Below are 14,869 nucleotides of genomic sequence, written 5' to 3'. Positions count from 1 at the left end.
TTCCATTGTAAAAATAGCTACATATATGAGATATTAGAAACAAGTTGTGCAGCTAAAATATTTTGATTAAGATATGAGATATTGAGTATGAATTACGTGTGACAAAATAAAAGTTGAAAAATAAAGCAAATAATGATAAATTAGAGGAATCATTCTAAGAAAAAAGAATGAGAGAGGTAGAGGGTGTAAAAAAATAAGAGGGGGAGATAAGGAAATTATAAAGGGTAATAATGAGAAAAATTGGGAGATACATTTTGAAGATCAATAAAATCTTATATACTGATTGCTTGACTTTGAGTAGCGGGAAGGATGCGTTAAAATATACCTTATTATTTAGATTAGTATCTGCCCAACCCGAGCAACGCTGACTAGTAGTATAATAATTTTGTCCTTTTTGAGAAGGGTTTTGGCTTCTTATCTATGAGCAATTGTTTTACTTTTGGATTATTATTGATAGGAAAATAATCATCGGTTATCGGGTTGTTATTGGCTTGTTCTCACCGAGCTTGTTTTTGAGTTCTTATCAGTTTCTTTCTGAATCCTTTTTTTTGTAATTTTATCGGTGCCTGTTTTATAATAAGTCGAAAAGCCATTGACATTAAATCGACAAAGCAGCGAGAGTAATTATTAAGACTCCTATTATTTTTCGATAACAAATCGATAAATTTGTGTAAACAAACCGATAGATTTTTAAAACGAATAGATAATACGCCGATAACCAATTGTCAACACTCTGATAAAGAATTGATAACTTTTCGTTTAAAACTAAGTAGATAATATTTTCGATTACAAACCAATAATTCGTCGATGCGCAACCTATGATTCAACGACCGCTTATATTACCTATAGCAAGCTCATCACGACTGGTTAACAGATCGCTAACTCGTCTATATATCGTCAAAAACCCCGATTACAAACCGATATACATGTAAGGCGCTATAACCGCCGAAGAGATTTCAGGCCGATAATTTAACCGATAACTTATCAAAAAAACGATAACACATATGAAACAAAAACGATAACATAACACGCCGTACGGATTTAGTTTTGACTTCTTATCTTTCCTTTGCTCTCCGCTCATTTGCTTTTTTTCTTAACAGCAGACCCATTCGAATATTTCCTATTTATACCGCTTTCGATCGATATTGTGACGAATACTAGCAACACTAAGGGGTTCTATCATCTCTAAGCCGATACTGAGCAGTGACTTGTATGCACATAACCAAATTAATCATCATGTATACACATATGTACGGACACGCAGCAACGCACAACCACATGCATATATCTGAGATACTCCCGAAAGTATGCAACAATTGTGCAAGTATTACTCACATATACACGCGCATGAGCTATATGAGAAGCTATACACGTGCATCTGCAATTATAATTTTATAGCAGAAGAGTATAAAAGCGGCAACAGTAGAGGCATGACAATCAGTTTGAATTAAGCACGCTATATGTCGAGCAATAGAAGTGTTATTTTGAAAGTAGTCTAATAAAGACCATTTTGCATTATCAAATATTGGAGTTATTTATTCAACAGTTTAGTGATTCGAACGTTAGCAGAAGGTTGCAAATAAGCGCAATTGCACTAAAATCGTTACAATATGTTTGTAATGGTGGTCATCGCGGTATCGATCTGTGTCTCTATGGAAGCAGCTGGATCATGTTGGGACCACTGAGAAAACTGAGTAGTTGATTGAAGCCCAACAAGAGGGGAAATGGTAGTCCTCATCGCTAAGGCGAAACATTCAAGTTTTAACTGACCATCACTTGGCAGTTATGAGCTATGACTTTCTGATACTTCCATAAAACTTGAAATTTTTCAGACACATAAGCTGAACTGGAGGTTAAGCGGATTTATGATGCTTATTATATGCCTGAAAAATTACTGTAGGTTTCAGTGGGGTTTGTGGCTAGTACTGAAGGTTTGGATGTGCAAGCCGGAATCAAGGGAACCAGTCGAGGTGAGCTGCATGGAAAGCATCATAAGAAAAGTTCTACAAGCTGCTTGTAATGCGAACACAGGGTCCATAAGATGAGGCACAGCCCTACTCTACTCAATTGTAGTGGATTGAAAATATGGGCCGTTCAATCGAATACGAATAAATGCATTAGCTTGTGAAGCGGGTGACAGTAACATCTATTGTGGTTGTTTGGAGTAGGAAATAAGCCATATATATACTGAGTTTATGTGGTTGGGAGGCTTCTAACATACAGAGAAACAAAATGGCGAATAAGTTCGTACGGCATGAATCATACTCATGTTTTCAGTTTATTTACGTTACTTACTAGGCACTGGAAAATCAGGGATAGGGTTGGTACACAATACTTTAGGTCACAGCTGCGAACTTCCATGCTTGGTGGAACTGTCCAGAATCTCATGCTTTCGAAAAAGATCGAAGTTTGCTCGCAGAACTAAGAGTTAGGTCGAGAAATTTACGCTCTTAACTACACTCTCTAATAAACTCAGCGAGATTGATATATTGGTATGCGATTTCCATTAATACTTTTAAGACATTTTTTTTTCATTTGATAGCTCACGAGTTTTGGTATCAAAAAGTACATTACCGCTTATTGGAGTAATAGTTGACTTGCCACATAAATCAACCAGAAACAAAAAAAAAAGTAAACATTTTTGCAGTAAGATAATCAATTGGTGTTACCCTATAGCCCTGTTGCTTTGATAAGTTTCAATCACCAGAATTTCAGACAAAGTAACTCAGACGTTTTTCTGTTGTCACGCTTTTCAATAATCTCTTTTGAACTTCAGGCTACAGCATATACAGATAACGATTGTAAGCTCCAGTTCCGAAAGAACGGTTTTATTTAAGCACATGAAAAGTTGTAAGTGGTGTAACATAGCTTTTTCGGTAGCCCAATGTCGGGCGCCTTGTATGTCACCTCCTAAATATGAGTACACATACCGACTGGAACTGCTGTATATTGCACCTCATAACATCTGCACCCCTTTACAATCTTATATATAAAGCTTAATATTTTCAACTGCGACGAAAGCGTTAACCCCTATTTCGAAAAATAGTACCCTAACGGGTTAAACACTATATAAACGGTGGTATGCTTCATCTTACGTAAAGGTTTTGTACATCTCCTCCTAACCGATACTTATACTTTTGAAATCATAATAACAATATTTTCCCATTTTGTAATATTTAAGTTAGCCTTTATGGTCTTATACTTGATTTGCATTCAACAAGGAATTCAAGCTTTTTTAAATTTTTTCCCTTACCATAATATGACAAACGATTATGCCAATTGAGTGCTGTCAGAAGCGGACGAGCTTGCCTCTTCAATTCCACTTTCTGCGCCACACTATTTAACTCTTACATACACACTCACAAACTAACCCGCATTATATGTCACTTGCACTGTTGCACTGGTGAAATTGCGACAAGTCTGATACAAAGTGGGGAACAAGCGAAAGATGCAAGGAAAAGCAGGAATGCATGCGAATGCGGGTAATTGCAGGCGTCGCACAGACCGGAAAGGAAAGAAGATTTGAGAAATATCCTTATGTCTCTATATAGTATGTGTGTGTGTATATATGTAGCAAAGCAAAATATGGTATGCTGCTGGCAACGCGAAGAAGTGTGAATTATAGATTTGCATTTGGTGAAATCAACGACATATGCGAGCTTAGCGCATGCATTTAACATGTTCTTCGTATGAACATTTTGTGTCACTGTGTCTTGCTCTGTTTTATAGCAAGTATGTGTGGCACTTTATAGTCTGCTTCCGTTCGTAGCAGTTGGCTTCCTGTCAAAGATTATTGCCTAGCTGACGAGGATGCATGTGACCTTCTGTTTGCTGTCTTCTGACAATTCAGGTCGTCGCAAATACACACGTTGCCAATATTCGAAGAGTTTTGCGTTACGAATTTTTGAATACTAGCGAGCATAAGTACTTGAGGGGAATATTCAATTTTTCTTATTTATTTTCAATTTCTTGATTTCCCTCTACTACACTCATCTACTACCTAACTGTCATTGCAATATAATTTAAGTTTTTTGCATACTTTACTATCGTATCCGCTTTTTATTGCTGCATTTGGTACTATTTTATTTGCTTGCATTTGCACAACTACATAGACACGTAATATTGCTCCCTATGCAATGCATAAACACTCACATATATGAGAAAGTACTCAATCTTGTTTTCTTCGTTGCTCTAGAAAATATTTTTGCTTTGCGAAAATATCGAAAGCTCTCTTGAGCACTAATTTTAATCTAATAAAAGCTTTGTGTAGAAATGTAAATAAATGCGTACATAAGCATATTTGGAAAGACAAAAGTTCACGGTAAACTCCAAAACACAAGTTTGTTGAGGATAACTGTGATAAAAATACTTTCTCAAATGGATTTAACTTTACCTATAGTCATATTAATCCTTCCCGAGAAGGTCTGGCTAGCACCGCAATGGCACTTGTTACTGGAACGTACCGAAAATATATCCGGCAGAAGACCACCAACATCGATAATACCCCCAAAACCTTCGGGGAGTGTCTTTATCGTTAATACAACAACATCATCAATAAGTTTCTATAAGAAAAAAAAAAATAAATAAATGTAAGGCGCGATAACCTCCGAAGAGATCTAAGGCCGAGCTTCTCTTCCAATTTGCGTCGTGCTCCTCTTGATTTTTCCCTACAAATTGGCCGGACGGGACCTACATGTTTTATGCCGACTCCAAACGGCATCTGCAAGGCAGATGAGTTTTCACTGAGAGCTTTTCATGGCAGAAATACAATCGGAGCGCTTGCCAGACACTGCCGAGGGGCGACCCCGCTTAGAAAAATTTTCTTCTAATTGAAAAATCTTGCTTTGCCCGGGAGTTGAACCCAGGGCATACGGCGTGATAGGCGGAGCACGCTACCATCACACCACGGTGGCTTCTATAAGAAAGTAAATCATAATATCGTTTTAGATTTTATTATATTTTTCCTTATGTTTTTTATATTATTTTTCCTTATGTTTTTTATATAATTTTTTTGGTTTTTTGTTGTTATTTTATAAAAACTTTTTTTTGCTATACTTTTTTAAATTTAATTTAATTTCATTTTTTATTTTATTCTAATTTTTTAATTTAAATTTAGTGTATTTTATTTTATTTTGGACTATTTTATTTTAAACTTTTTTATTTTAATCTATTTTATTTATTTATTTATGTTTTTTTTTTGTTTGATTTGTTTTATTTGATTTGATTTGATTTTTTTTATATTTTATTTTAGGCTTTTTTATTAGACTATTTTTTTAATTTTCTTTATTATACTTTACTTGGCTTAATTTATTTATTTTATTTTATTTTACTTAATTTAATATTTTTTTTTTATTATTTTTATTTTATTTGCCTTTACTTTATTTACTTAAAATTAAATATTTTATTTGACCTTATTTAACCTTGTTTTATTTTATTTTTTTATTTTATTTATTTTCATTTTATTTTGTTTTATTTTATATTATTATAAATTTTATTCTAAATTTTTTTATTTTATTCATTTTTATTATAGATTTTATTTTTTTGAATTTTATTTTATTTTATATTATTTATTTGATCTGATATGATTATTTTTTATTTTTTCAATTGTTTTTTCTTTTTTATTAAAATTTTTTTATTTTTTTTTATTATAGACTTTTTCATTAGACTTTTACTAATTTTCTTTATTTTACTTTACTTTATTTAATTTAATTATTTTATTTTACTTAATGCTCTGGAAAGAGGTTAGGATTAACACCATCTCCGGAGCAAGGGAGTATAGAGTTGTCCGGCTGCTACGATCTGCTCTGAGGATGAAAATTTGTGGGCTAAAATCAAATCACAGCCCTCTGTAAGAAAAAATCCGAGTCGCTACGGTACGTATTTAAGTGAAAATATACACTTTGTAGAAGGTCTTGTGAATCAATCACTTTATTTCCTTAATGGCTTGCTAGGTTGCTACAATATCAGGAAAACGTATGTAGCCCGGTCTATGAAAGGTGGCTTATGACTCAAAAAAGAAATTGCGAGAAATAGCTGTTAAAGATAAACAATGCATTTCTTCAGTTTCTTAGCAGTTTTTCTTTTTTTGAGTCATAAGCCACCTTTTCATAGGCCAGGTCACATATATTAAAATACCCCATTTGAAGTTTGTCAACAAGCTATAGCCTACGATTGAACTACGATTGAAATCTTCTCAGTTAGTGTGAGGATTTGTGTCAAACAATTTTCGAGTTTACCAATATTCACGATTCTTCTACTCGCCATTGATGCGAGAATTTTTTGCATGCGTGTATATTCATTCACTGATGCTGAATTTAGATTTTTGCATAAGGGAAATACAATTTTTTGAGTTGTTGCAATTTTGGCCATCTGTTTTTTTTTTTTTTTTTTTTTTGATTTTGAGCACTGACCCTTAAAGTGTTGGGTGTAGGATTAATCGATGTATGAAAATTTACACACGATTCATCTACATATTGATGTGTATATGACTATATGTACACTCTGCAGGAAAATCCACGAACAGTAAATGTTATGTACAGGGGATGGATTCGATTTCATTTTTGTGCTAAAATAAAAACTTATATATTAAATTCTCGTGTCACGGTGTGACATTCAAAACGGCTCGACCGATTTTCATGGCATTTTGTGAGCATTTTGAGTAGGTCTGGGTATCGGACCCACTACTTAATCACCTACAAATATATATGCATTTTTAGCCGGGGGCCCTTAAATGGAAATTCAGAGAATTTTCTAAATGTTTCAATTTATTTTATCTTCTGTACGAATATCCAATTAAAATAACTTGTCGTTGACAAAGCATTGTCGCTTAGTAATGGCAGCCTTTTGCACGTTTAACTGAACTTCTTGTTCTGCATTTATTGAAGCGTTGTTGTGCTAAGCCATCTAACGTCTGTCATAACATACCAATCGACACTCAGTTGCTAGATTGATGTGAATGTTGAAATAATAGTAGAGGTAAATGTAAGTCTTTCAGACTCCTGTATATTGGTGAACGACGATGAGCAAGCGGAAGAGTGTATAAAATGACACAAAGTATGACTAAGGGCACAGAGAGCACACTCATTCCCACAATATTAAGAGCAATACAGTACCTATCTATATAGCATAAATAACAGAACCTAAAAATGTTATAAAAAAGAAAATGAGCCTGCTTCTGTAGCAAAAAGATAGTACCGATCTTTATCGTTCGAGATTGGCTTGTATGAAATCCATGGCTAAAATGAAAGGAAAGTTATTAGAGCAAACTGCATGCCCCATATCTACTAATGAGAATTGTCGAAACTTTTTTCGGACATAAGACAACGAGACAAATTAATTACGATGAGGACCTATCAAGATTAGGCCCTTCAAGGTATAGAAATCCCACGAATTATAGAGAAGGAGGTACTGGATGCAATACATAGATTTGCCGATAATAAGGTTCCAAGTCCAGATTGGGTGACGATTCGACTTGCACACACAATGTTGCGTGACTAAGGCCAACGGAACTTTGGCGTTCGTCGAACGATAGTCTAAAAAATTCAATAACCCATACATTAATACAACTTTCTTCATATCTTTGTTTTGACCAATATTAAAATATCCTGAGATAATCTGGTTCAAAAGCATTTTATGCTTATTGTGCTACGGTGCTACCGTTTAAAAATTGTTCAGCTTCCTACGTTAGAGAGTTGCATAGAGATGATAGGTGGGTTATTTTTAGCTAAACTTATTAAGGCGCTGGTAAATATACCGTTTCTCCTTGCCGAAATTTTATTCAAAGTTTCCACTTGACTATCGAGACATTAAAAAATATCTACTGACTAAATTAAATACACAACGATTTGGGTGGATCAATTGGAATCACGTCCTTTCTTACTTCCCATCCTTATCGCCAGCTTCAATAATTTGGCGAGTGGATTGGAATAACATCCTTTTCAACCACTAAGGCAACAAAGTCTTAGTTATTGTGTAATATATACATAAGCTGCTTCAAAATCGCCGTCTTATGGGGGTCCAAAGCGGCTTTCGGGAAGTTACAAGTTTGGTTTAGTAGAAGATTATATTCCATGTACAAAGCTTAAAATTACATACTCACATCTTATTCCTACGTCAGTAGTGCTTCTATAGTTTTTTCTACCCGAATGTCGAAAAAATCTTTAGCAACATGTTGCATCAACTTGATTACTGATGCCTTCATTAAAAATGGGAAATATTGGTGGAAGGATAAAAAGTAGGGCTCCAAGTGTCCAAACAAAATGTCACATATTTAATAATATGAAATAATGCATTGGGCACCGAAGCCCAGACTCTTCAGAATTGTGTGCACAAGGTCAAAGGGCAAATAAAAATTAAAAAAAAAAAATGACATGATGAAATGTAAAACTAGCTCCGAAAAAGTTATGTGTAACATACAGCCTCTTATGAAAATACCATACATATATGTAATATATATATATATATATTTCACAAAAAGTTTTATTTTATTTGAATATTAATAATGAATAATAAAGTTGTTTTAGTTGAATTACAGTTCAATTAGTTTTTAATTGTAAGTACAGTTAATGGTTTTATAAAATTTTACGAAAGGTCACGGTGCAACTACTATTCAGCTCGGCGTCAATTTTACAACTAATATTTCTGCTGTTTTATTTCAAAGTTGGCATTTTGGCAGGGTTTGCTATAACAGAACGCTACGCCTGCAAGTTTGTATTTTATTTGCATAATTTGGCCTGATTGATATGTTTAGGGTTTGTTTATGTAAATGGCTAATTAGTATTCTCGACCACTTCTAGTCTTAAGACCCAATCCCACAATCGGCCGTCCTGACATTCGTTCGTCCCTGAACGATGGGCTCCACATTTTTATGCCACCGTTGTCGTTCGGTTTGGACACACGCGTTCACCTATCTTTTCCACCTCGTACCGCCCATGGTTTAATACCAGGAAAATCTTGTAAGGACCTAGATATTTCCCTTTTAACTTGAGGGTGGGACCGAATTGCGTCCGCTTTATAGCTACCCTATCGTTTTCTTTATACACTTTCTCTGCCTTCCTTTTCGCGTTGTAATTTTTTCTGTTCTGTTCCTGGACTTCTTTGATATTATCCCTAGCCATTTCCACGATTTCCTCGCGTTCTTTATCTAGCTCTTTGATTGCATCATCCTCAATAATTTCAATCAGATCTTCTTTGTTACTAAGTCGCATATTTAGTCCTGTTAAAAGATTAAAAGGAGCTGCTTTTGTACTTCTACTTTAGGAATTGTTCAAAAATTGCTTAATTGCTGCTACGTGTTGATACCACTTGTCAGGATTGTCTAAAGAAAGTTTTTAAAGCATTGGTACAACAATGCGATGGATTCGGTCAACTTGATCATTACCCCTTGGTCACCTGTCGCAATCAGGAGATGCTGCACAAAAAATTGCTGTTGTACAGTGTTTCTTTAGTCATTTTACCTTTCATTCCTGCCGCAATTTAGAAAGTATGAACGTGAAACTCGGTGATATATATTTTAATATACCATAGAAGATTTTCTGAAAAAATAAATTTGATCGGAGCTTTATATAATATATATCCTATACAACCGATCGTTCAGATAGACAGATTTTTAACCATTTCTCCCTTAATTTCCAATATAAAAACGTTAAACTTGGTTATATTTATTCTAACATATCACAGACGATTTCATGAAAAAATCATTTCGATCGGAGCTATATATAATATATATCCTATACAACCGATCGTTCAGATAGACAGATTTTTAACCATTTCTCTCTTAATTTCCAATATAAAAACGTTAAACTTGGTTATATTTATTCTAATATATCATAGAAGATTTCCTGTAAAAATCATTTCTATCGGAGCTATATATAGTATATATCCCATTCAACCGATCGTTCAGATAAGGGGGTTTTCTGCCATTTTTTATTTTATATTTATCTAAAAAATCGTTTAGGTATGTACATCTGTTCGCTATATATTTCTTATCTTATACATCCGATTATTTGGAGATTAAGAACGGGATAAGTTTATTGTTCAGCTCCATTCATGAAAGGTATGAAGTCCTCGGCACAGCGGAAGACAGTCCCGTCCTTACTTGTTTTTATGTTCTTTTGATTTTTGAGCACGAAGTCATGTTTTCTGGACCATAGTGCCCTGCTTTTGTGCTTGATGCAAGTGATAAGCATGCGAAATGGTCAAAATGGACATATATGCTAAATTGAAAAAAAAAGAAACCCTTTTTCATTTATCACGAAAATAAACAGACTAAAGCTTATAAATATACAAATACTCATATCTGATAAAGTCAGCAAAAAAGAACAGAACAATAAAATTTAAAACCAAAATTGTGTGATAAAATGGACAGAGGAGAGCTGCCAAGTGCACATATACAGAATTGTATATATATATATATATATATATTTATTTTTTTTTTTCATTTTCAAATGTATTCTTGCACTATTATTCACAAGCTTTTATTATATGCACAAAATCATTTTATATTTATTTATTTTTTGTCATTTCGATACATTCAAGCTTCCGTTGCAAGCACTCAATTTTAGATATGTGCATATATATAGATAGGTATGTATGTATACAATCGAGATGTATCGGACCTTCATATCCGCTTGCAAAAAGTCTGGATACTCTTGGCATCAAGACCACTGAAACAGACTTTAATTTTGTGTATAAAAATTACGTGCTCAAGATCAATATATAATAACGTTAGGTAAATGTCTACACATATTAAAATATTTTTGCGAATTTCAGTAATTCTCGATTAAATTTTGCCTTCTTATCCCTCAAATCACAGAAATTTCGAATAAATAAATTAAAATGTTTTGCATATAAATTCTTTCTATTTACAGCACAACTTTGGTAGTAGAATATCATAGCTAGTAATGTATTTGCATATTTCACTTTCAACGTGTTAAAATCAAACATTTATATGTCACTCAGTTGCATTGTTGTTATTTCTCCCAGGGTCAAGATTTTTAGCTAACAGCCTTCTCCATTAGTTGCTTATTTACTTCTCTCATCTGCTGCATCTCATATTCGCTGTTTTCTTTTATGTATGAGTAATGTCATCACCGCTCTTTGTTACTGTGTAAATATATGTCTGAGTAATATCGTCTACGCTCTTAGCTTCCATGATGATGTGTTTATAGTTATTTTTTCACTCATATACTTACATTTCTGTTGTTGTTTTGCCATATTTACTTACAGCGGCATTGTGATGTACCGAAACTGCTAGTATTCGCCGCAATATCTTCTTTTGAAATTCAAAAAAAAAAAAAAAGGAACGAATATAAAGCCACAGCTATTGTACGAATGCGTTATCACACTGTTAACGCTGATCAAGATAAATATGTGAATTTAACACTTAGTGTCGTTTCCGTTATGATTATTATTATCCGATACCATGTAGTTAAATTTAAAACATACGATTCTTGCCTCCGGTTTCTTAAACCTGCTTCCATCACATCACTAGCGTGTTCGTATGATTTCACTACACTTCTGCTCTTGACTGCATAATGAACGCTCATGTGATCATCACTATTGATAGGCAACCTTATGAAAAGTTGATTGGATATAATTTTCACTTGAATTTTTCTTTTTTAACTGGATATTAGTTTCAGTTTTCATCGGAACTTCATGAAATTACTGATGTTATGTGGGTGGAACTGAATTTGATTGAAAATTTAATTGCCATGAAAAGCTTATTGGACGCAATGATATTTATCAAAATAGCAGTGGCAATTTTTAAAGTTGGTTATCAACTAAACTCCTCTTTCTTTTTTATTTTCGAAGTTATTCGAAAAAATGTTTATAAATTTTACAACTAAAACTATGCAAATAAATCTAAAAACCGTATTCTAAAAAAATCGAAAATTCGATAAACTTTTACAAAAATGGTGAACATATTATTAGGAGTTTTGCTGTATTTTTTTTATTATGCAATTTTGTAGCTAAACCGTTTTTAGGCTAACGAGTTAAAAATTAGAGGTGTCTCAAATTTGGCATTGTTTTTTAAATTTTTTTTCCAAAGATTGTTTTAGATTATCCACCGTTCTTTATATAGAAGAAAATTTTAATCACACTTTGGAAAAAAATTGTGAAAAAAACCAATGCGAACTTTGAGAGACTTGTTATTTCCAATTTATCATACTTAAATTAATTGGGCCGCAAGAATCCCTAGTCCAAATAAAAAGTTCGTAAAAAGTTTTCTATGAAGGGGCGCTCCTCCGAAGTTGTTTGGAAGACTTACTTTATTTCCTGTCCTAAGACTTCCAATCTGGAAGAGAACATAGCAGAATTGTTATAGACTTATTTCACTACTATCACTATAGTCCCCATTATCTCATCTATTCTCGCGACCCAATATCGATTGGTCACTTTGAGCAAAACCAAAAAAATTCGGGTTATAAAATGGAAGCAGACTATACGGAATCACTTAGGCTTGGCAAACATTCCATTTACTACAAAATTATACATGTATTACTTGGTGCTTGTTCAACAGTCTTTACTGAATCACTATCCATCATCTTACGTTCGCTTCTTTATCTCATTTTGGGTTCCTTTCCGTCTTTAATGAGCTTTTCTATATCTTCGTTTAATCATTCTAACGCCCTCAGTTAACATTTACCAACTTTAATATTGTCACGGATATTAGCATCCCTAAGATATCCCATCACTAAGGCGATGCTAAGGCCATGCCAAGCAGTATTTACGTCAATAATCAAATCATGTATACACATATATAAGGCAGCCGAAAGAGATGTCACACACAGATGCATTTGATGCATGCTATGTGTACTCGAGAGACTGTAAACTACAAACATTCACATCAATAATTCAATCATTATGTATCTACATAAACGAATAAATAATTGCGTCTACACATATGTACGTATACGAGCATCGGAGCGGCAATGCACAAACACATGCATATATCTTATCTGAGTTGTCACAAGAGAGGGCAATAATTTGTGCACGTAGTTGTGGCTGGCGATTTTGTAGCCGAACTAACTAGTAACTTCTGGAAATAGAAGAGCCTAGATGTATGCAGCGTAAACTATAAAAGTGGCGCAAGCGAGTAAGAAGTTTCAGTTTGATTTGAGATTTCGATTAAGCATGCGATCTAGCGGCCAATAGTAGAGTTTAATTTGAGTTATCAATCAGTTTGGTTATTAAGCCAGCGAGTAGCAAAGTATAAGTGTTATTGTGAAGTACTTTAATAAAGGCCATTTTTCCATCATTCAATATTGGAGTTATTTATTCAACAGTTTAGTGATTCGAACTTAGCAGAGGATTGCAAATAAGAGGATTTGCAAGTAAATTCGTTACAATATTCTAAACGCTCTCCCATTACATCGTTTGTCTCCCTTAACCTCCTCCTCTCAGCTTTTAAACGATATTCCGCATACGGCTCATTTTGAACTCCAAGTGTTCGCCATAATTTAAACTGTGGTTGTTTTAGTAAGGTTAAAATCATCGTATTGAAAGTAGTTTAGTCGTTGATTAACAAGCAACGAGGCGAGACGTCTGCACACCTATTTTGTTAATACTCAAAAAGTAATTCGTAAATATCCTTTTATACAAATAATATTTTATATATGCCCGACAAAAAATTTAAACAAAATATATGGATTATATTAAAATATTCTGTGCATGTTTGTTTGGCAAAACAGCCTCTTTCAGTTGTTCAGCGATTAAACTCAACGATTGATAATGCAACCATATCTGAAATGAGTGCGAATAATTATTTCACTAGCATCCGACCTCAATTTTTAACCAATGATTCTTCCTTTAGCTATCTCTCTCGCTCTCCCGGCATCTAACTACCTCCCTCACTTCTTATATATTTGCTCTCTATACGAATGTGTATTAATATCGCTCTTCTTATCTTTTTCACTCCTGTTGGCCTTTCTTTGCTATCGTAAATTGTCACCTAAATTCACCCTTTTGAAAAATGACATACCCCTGGGAAACGACTCCAAATGGTAGTTCCAATTTGAATTTGGGAACACAATCTGTTAATTTTTTTTTTTTATTTAACTGATAAGTACTAAAATTACATTCTCTCTTTTTCAATTTTTCAGCTGCCGATCATAGTAACTTTCGCAGTGATTTCAAATCGGCAACGAACAAACATGATGCTGATTCGTTGACCGACGATAATGATGGGACGCAGAATGGGGCATGTACCAGTGCGCCTGCGCAAACGCTGCTACATTATATGGGTCTCTTGATATTTCTTGCAGCGTGTTTGAGAGTGTAGCAAATATTTCATTGATATTAGTACCTTAATGAAATGCAAATTGAACGCGATGAACAAAGTGTAAATTAAATATTAAAGAAGGAATTTATAAAAATAAAATTTAAGATAAATACCAAAAATTAAAAATATATATTTAAAAAAAGTTAAAACACACAAAACAGGTCGCATAAAACATTAAAAATTACTAACAAAAATTCGTTAATATACAATGTTTTTATTTGTGTAAATTAAGCATTTAAAATTTATAGAAACTCCTAAAAAAGAAAACAAGTTCATGCTTTGTTGAAAAAAAAAAAAAAAAATAATAAAATGATAATATTTTTGAAGAAAGTTCGCCGCAAAAACTTCTTCAGCTTCGTAACGAACGCAAAATAATGAGCCCGAAACTATGCTCCATGTCAGGAATCGTAAATCTGTAAAACAATGATTTTTGCATACGAAACTAAATTTTTTTTAACAAAAAGAAAATGGTTTTGAAATAATTAATATTTTTTGAGCCAAATAAAAAACTTAAAAATTAACAGTTATTTTTTATTTTGATAATAAAACTAAAAAAAATTAAGATAGTCTGTGAAATAGGATTTGGCC

At 33.4% G+C, this 14,869-nt stretch overlaps 1 protein-coding gene and 1 long non-coding RNA gene across 5 annotated transcripts in view; one reads left to right on the top strand and one right to left on the bottom strand.

Annotated features, from left to right (window-relative positions):
- The window catches only part of DIP-theta (Dpr-interacting protein theta), a 554,628-nt gene extending 540,124 nt beyond the window's left edge, over positions 1-14,504 (top strand). For 2 of the 4 annotated variants that reach the window (XM_067764509.1, XM_067764510.1), the window contains one exon: positions 14,103-14,504. In XM_067764509.1, coding sequence (XP_067620610.1) covers positions 14,103-14,281 — 179 coding nt within the window. In that variant the 3' untranslated portion in view covers positions 14,282-14,504. The remainder of the gene's footprint in view (positions 1-14,102) is intronic. The other 2 variants (XM_067764512.1, XM_067764511.1) reach the window with 1 other exon arrangement.
- LOC137239336 (uncharacterized) overlaps positions 1-14,869 on the bottom strand; it is a 329,408-nt gene that overhangs the window by 131,876 nt on the left and 182,663 nt on the right. The gene's annotated exons all lie outside the window — the stretch shown is intronic.

The sequence above is a fragment of the Eurosta solidaginis genome, chromosome 2 (genome assembly GCF_040869045.1).
Source record: "Eurosta solidaginis isolate ZX-2024a chromosome 2, ASM4086904v1, whole genome shotgun sequence".
NCBI lineage: Eukaryota > Metazoa > Arthropoda > Insecta > Diptera > Tephritidae > Eurosta > Eurosta solidaginis.
This window is presented reverse-complemented; position numbering and strand designations above follow the sequence as displayed.